Source organism: Centrocercus urophasianus, unplaced genomic scaffold, assembly GCF_019232065.1.
Source record: "Centrocercus urophasianus isolate 14NV4802_14NV808 unplaced genomic scaffold, USGS_Curo_1.0 seq_10, whole genome shotgun sequence".
Taxonomy (NCBI): domain Eukaryota; kingdom Metazoa; phylum Chordata; class Aves; order Galliformes; family Phasianidae; genus Centrocercus; species Centrocercus urophasianus.
This window is the reverse complement of record NW_024884142.1, coordinates 66503453-66509452: the sequence shown is the minus strand read 5'-3', so window position 1 is coordinate 66509452 and position 6000 is coordinate 66503453. Positions and strand designations below refer to the sequence as shown.

The following is a 6000-nucleotide window of genomic DNA, read 5'->3' as shown; positions in this document are numbered from 1 at the left end:
GCCCAGCCGCCGAGGGGCGGGATAGACTACAGCCCCCGGCATGCCGCGCGGCGGGCTGCGGCGGCTATTGAGGCGTGGGGGTTGGTGCGTGCGCTAGCCGGGGCTGTGGTGTCGGCAGCGCGGGCGGGCTGAGGGGGGAGCGCGGCGCCCCCGCCGGCCGCGCCGGGAGGAATTGTTGCGGCCGGCCTTCGTTTCGCCCGCCCGCCCGCCCGCCCGCTTCCTGTGGCAGTGGAGAGCGGGGCTGCCCTCCCCCGTCAGCCGCGGCGGGCGGAGCGGCCGGAGCAGCATGAGCGGCGGCGGCGGCCGGAGCACAGTGGCGCCGGCACGGTGGGCGACGCGGCTGTTGGCGGTCCTGGGCTCTATCCTGGCCGCGGAAGCCCAGGTGGGGAGATGCGGCGGGAGCGGAGAGCGGAGCGGGGACGCGGTGCCGGCTGATGGCCGGCGGGCTGCAAAAGCCGGGCCTCAATCCGTAGCCCGCGTCCTCCTAGCCGGCGCCGTGCTGCAGCCCGGGCCCGGCGGCGGGCGCCTCTGGAGCGTGGGGCCGCTCTCAGGCGGTCGCTCCGGGGCCCGGCAGCGGCACTCGCGTGTAACGGTCCGCTGGGCGCGGAGCTCGCCGCGGCCGTGGGCGATGTGCAGAGCCCGTAGCAGTGGGGCGACAACGCGGGAGTGCTGGTGGAGTCGGTGAGCGGCCGTGTGGCGTGTCGGTGCCCGCGCTCGGTTTGTATTTGTGTCAGCCCGCGGGAGGATGAGCGTCCCCTCTCTCTGTAAGCTGCGTGCCGAAAGGTCGGCGTTGTTGCGCGGAGTTCCGTCGTTCATCGGTGCGGTTGCGGCTGAGTAACAGCTGGTGTCGAGTAGCGGAGGGCATCAGCTTGGCCAAACGTATTGCCCTGTGCTCGTATGGAGCTCCTGCGAGTAGTGAGCGCGTGGAGCAGCGTGTCTCTTCTGTCCTTGATTATTATTGTTATTACTTTCTAAATTTTTGTGTGATGTGCTGTATTGTGAGTGGCCACCCCAGGCAGTGACTAGTCTAGCTTTGACTAGTCTAGCTTTGACTGCAGTTTTTCTGTGTGCAGAATCATAGAATATTCTGAGTTGAAAGAGACCTATAAGATCGTCTAATCCAATTTCTGGCTCCTCACAGCACCCAGAAAATCAGACCATGTGTCAGAGCGGGATGTAAGAATGTTCCCTGAACTCCAGCACTCGGGGCTGTGCCCACTGCCCCCGGCAGCCTGTTCTATGCCCACAGCCCTCTGATGCAGAACCTGTCCCCAACCTCACTGCCCCCCTCTGTTTTTCTGCTTTTTGCGCGTTGATGTTTTCTGAGATTAAAATGAAGCCTTTATTTAGTACTTATCTTAGTGTGACTAGATACTAATGTAATTGTGATTCTTAATGAAGGCATTAACAAAATGTCATGACTTTATTGTACTTGGCAGAGAGATTAGCTTTTGTTATTTTGCAGAACTGTTAGCTTATTGTACTCAGTTTAAACAGCAAGAGTTTGACTTGCACCAGGAAAGATAAGCCAGCCATTAGCTCTTGGAGTCATGTTACCCATAGCCTTTCTCTTGCTCTGTAGCTATGGCAAATAAAATATTAAGAAAGAAAACAGAGTGTCCCAAGTGGGCTTCTGTTTGTTGAAGCAATTAAAGTACAGCAACCTGATAACGCTAATAAGGTTATTTGTAGGAAAATGCTGCTTGTTAGTATTTGCATTTGTTCGTTTGTTCCATTGTGTTGATGTGCCAAATACTACTTGCTTTACAGATTTCTTAAGGCAAAATTGATGCCAGGTTGGACATTGACCTTTTCTTGTGAAAGGCTGATTTATCTTGGATAAACTTGACATTTCCAATGCAGCTCTGATATCTCTACAAAAACTAAAATAGCTTTAACAATGTGTGGAAATACTTTGATAAGAGCGTTGGAAAGAAAGGAATAGAATCCCATCTGTCTGACTTCTCTCACATATTCTATTAAGCTACCACTTCTAGAGTTTATCACAGAGTTCAAAGTAATCAACAATTACAGTTTAAATGTAAGCTTGATGCTTAGCCATTGTAATAAACACTGTGGTAACTTAACTGACCTCGGTTTTGCTGTGTTTTTGTGGGGCAAGTTAACTGGTATAGCATAGTTTAAAAAGGCAAAATGCCAGCTGTGTGAATAGTGGAGTAGGCTGTACCTTATGTAGGTTTAACTGTGTAATATGTTGCTCTTATTTCCATATCTTCACTTTGAACAAGAGCTCGCTGGGAAATACAGGTGCTAAGAGGAATGAAACCATTTTCTACATTTCCTTAGTGTTCTGTCATTAAGCAAGTACAGCTGTGCTAATAAAAAAGCCCAGACTGGGGCAATTGAAGTCTGTGTTGCTGCTGTGTTAGCATGCAAATGAACTGACTCCACTGATGTGTAGTGTTGGCTTTTCACACGTGCTGTCAAATGACTTTATAAATTCTGTTTTGCTACAAATGTAGCATAGTTTAATTTTAGAGCACTCCTTCCAAGGAAACACTGATTTTCCTGTTTTATGTATGCAGGAAGCCAACAGTTACAGTTAAAAGTTATGAGAAACTGAGAGTTTCACTTGCTTTTTCTCGGTACTTTGAATTAATTTTTCTCTGAAGAATTTCTTGGAACTGTTCTAGATGAGGGACCTGATTATTTGTGGCACTTCATAATCTTCTGAGTAACCTGCTGCGTTTTAAAAGGTGTTCTTAGAATCAAAATGTTATCAGAGGTATCTGGCAAAGGCGTAACTTCACTTAGATTGCCATCTTACTTAAATAAAAGGACTGTGGCTTTTATTTCCGTTTGTGTTTGACACTGTCTATAAGGCCACGGCTTTATTTGGAACACTTGCACCTGAAAAAACACTGAGTTTTGCATGGATGATATAAATATTTTCGTAAGCAATGAAGCAGTGAGAGGTGGTCACCAAAATAATTTCCTGCTCTACATCTTTCAAGTCGAAAGAAAATTTCTCAGCTTATCCTCACTCTGCTTTCATCATGGATTGTTCTCCATGTTTCCTGTTAGTATAGTTGTATCATGTTTGAGTAAAGTGTTCAGTTGTCTTTGGCTTTTTTACTCTAGTAAAGTGCACTGCTGTTTGTTTTGTAGTAAGGATGTGTAAAGATAGCACATCTATTTTATGCGTGTGTGACCAATATGACAAATGTTTCTGTAATGCAATTGTAAATTGAAATACATGGAGGTTTGATTTCTATAAGGATCAATAATAGTTTTTGCCTTCCTAGTCAGTAGTCATGTGGGCTGTGAGGTTTTTTGAAAATCATGTGAGTGAACGTAGTCTTTCCAATCTGTTTGCCCAGGCTTGAAATTCAATAATGTTAAGGAAGGTGAGAATAAGATTTTGGGTGAAGTTGCTTCTTTTAAATGACTGTTGCTACAACACTGTAAGCGGTGACCAGAGGGCCGGAGCACTCCTTTGAAAACAGGTGAGGAGGCTCTGCTTCTTCAGCGTGGAGAAGAGAAGGCTCTGCGGAGACTTAGCTGTGGCCTTCCAGTACCTGAAGGGAGCATGTAAACAAGGAGGAGACTGATTTTTTACGTGGCCTGTTAGTGATAGGGTGAGGGGGAATTGCTTTAGACTGAAAGAGGGAAGATCTAGATTAGACATCAGGAAGAAATTATTTACTCATGATGTGGTGAGGTCCTGGCACAGCTGCCCGGAGAAGTGGTGCCGCATCCCTGAGGTGCCCAAGGCTGGGTTGGATGGGGCCCTGGGCAGCTGGGTTGCTGGGTGGCAGCCCTGCCCACCGTGGGGAGTTGGATGGGCTTTAAGGCCCTCTCCAACCCAAGCCGTTGTGTGGTTCTACAAATTCTGCAGAACTGTGACAGTCTGTTTAGTGTGTCAGGAAGTAAGAGTGCAGAAGGTGAATTACCTACTAAAATGCTTTATTGCCATAGCATTACTTCAGTGTCTCTGCGTGGTGGGGAATCCACTTTCCAGGCTTTCTTTATGCATCATAAGAGCAGAAGCATGCAACGTAGTTTCTAGACACTTTTCTTCTATTAAGCTTGGTTATATAACAGCATCTTTGTTATAGAGTAGCAGAGTGATTTACCATGCATGAAATGGATGCTTTCATAACTTAGTTGTGAAATCTATGGAGAAAAAAATTCTCCTTCTATATGTAACCTTTTCTTAGTCAGATGGTCTAAGCCCATGTAAAATACGAAATGTGCCAGGCTTACCTGTTTTAGTTCCTTTGTAAGCTATCATTTATGTTAATGAATTCCATGTATGGCTGAATTGTAGTTAGCAGTGCTTGATTCCATTTGTTTATTTATACACTGAAGCCTTCAAACATAAGTTTGAAAGTCTTTTCAAGAATGTTTATATTTGTTTGAGAAGCTGTGCTTAGAAGTATTTGGTTTGGATATAAGGAAGCTTGTTATACAAATATACATAGAATCACATTTTCACTGTTTGTCTTTTGGTTAGGACACTGTTGGTGTCTTAGGAAAATTGTTGCGGTAGCTTAAAGCCAAACAACTTTGTAGATTATCTGCCCTGTGCTGGCAGTGCTGACTCTGCACTGTGTGCAGCTCTTACCACAAAGACAGTCTTAGGCTAATTCAGCACCTTCCTGTTCTAGCACAAGAAGAGTGATGTGTCCTGGGAAATTGAGGTTTAATTTCACTATAGGTTTACAGCCATACAGTGTAGGTGACTGTACCTGGTTTTCCTAATATTTGTACAATTTAGTTGAGGTTACTAACTTCTTGGGCACAAAAGTACTTATTCTCTCCCCTCTTTACCCATACCGTTAAAGAAACTGAATATTTTTTGTACTTAAAAGCTAATTATACACTGTTGTTATTTTTTTATTTTTATTTTTTTCAGGAAATCCAATGAATAAATGTTTAAGAGGAAAATATTTGATATGAGGTTCTGATGTGCTAATATAATGTGCATTCATAGCTTGCTCATTACATAGAAGGTTCTATGTGTTGAAACTAAGAATGAATTTCAGTTCTGAAAAAGTCTGACAGACATTGATTCAGCTTTGCATTTGGAAGTGGGCTTAAACTAAAAAGTGATTTGTTATTTCACTCAAAACTGTGAAATGTTATATACTGTTTCAATAATGAGAGAGTATTTGCTGTGGAACTGCATTTCACTAGTATGTTTTGACTGCCATATTTTTAGTTGTTTTTCTGTAGTTAACATTTCTTGATTAAAAAATCAATCACATGTGTTCTTTTAATAGCTCACAGGTGTCCTGGATGATTGTTTGTGTGACATAGAAAGCATTGATGACTTCAACACTTTCAAGATCTTCCCCAAAATACAGAAACTACAAGAACGTGATTACTTCAGATATTACAAGGTATGATTAGAATGAACTTTTTTCCTGAACAATTTGAATAAAATCTGTAAAATACAGGGAGGACTACAGGTCCAGATTAGTTGTATTGTGTTGTCTTTTAGAAACCCACAGATCTTTAATTTGGTTGTAGCAGGTTGTCAGCTATGCTTGTAAGAGGTCTTAGGTGTCAGCTGTATTACTCCTGGAGTCAGTGACAGTAGATGATGACTTCTTTCATTCAGTCAATAAGTGGTATTTTTGAAGATAATATCTTTGTGCTGCTGCGTGTGAAAGAGGATTGTTTGTTAGCATTGTACAGCACTTGTCTTCTAAGTAATGTGGGTAATTTAAAGTTGAAACATTGCAACGATTTCCTTTTCTTAATCAGCTGCCATCCTACTTGTGATTTTAGTGTTTGCCAGCTGGGAAGACTTTATTTCTTTGGAAAAAAAAAAACCTACAAATATTAATTTTCAAGTAGAGTGGTAGCACTCTCCTATGTCTTTAAGCACTGGTTTTGGTCACTGTTAAAACTGGATGAGCAGCATAAGATTTTGAAGAGTGATACTCTTAGTTTCTGGTTTGCTGAGCTTAAAAATGAAGTTAGATTATTTTACTGAGCTAATCACATGGTTACCAACTGCTGGCATAAGGG

The 6000-nt window shown here is 43.6% G+C and overlaps 1 protein-coding gene across 1 annotated transcript in view; it reads left to right on the top strand.

Moving 5' to 3' along the window:
* Positions 1-286: 286 nt before the first annotated feature.
* The window catches only part of ERO1B (endoplasmic reticulum oxidoreductase 1 beta), a 28858-nt gene continuing 23144 nt past the window's right edge, over positions 287-6000 (top strand). The window contains exons 1-2 of the mRNA XM_042821959.1: positions 287-382; positions 5247-5366. Of these exons, the coding sequence (XP_042677893.1) occupies positions 287-382; positions 5247-5366 (216 nt within the window). The remainder of the gene's footprint in view (positions 383-5246; positions 5367-6000) is intronic.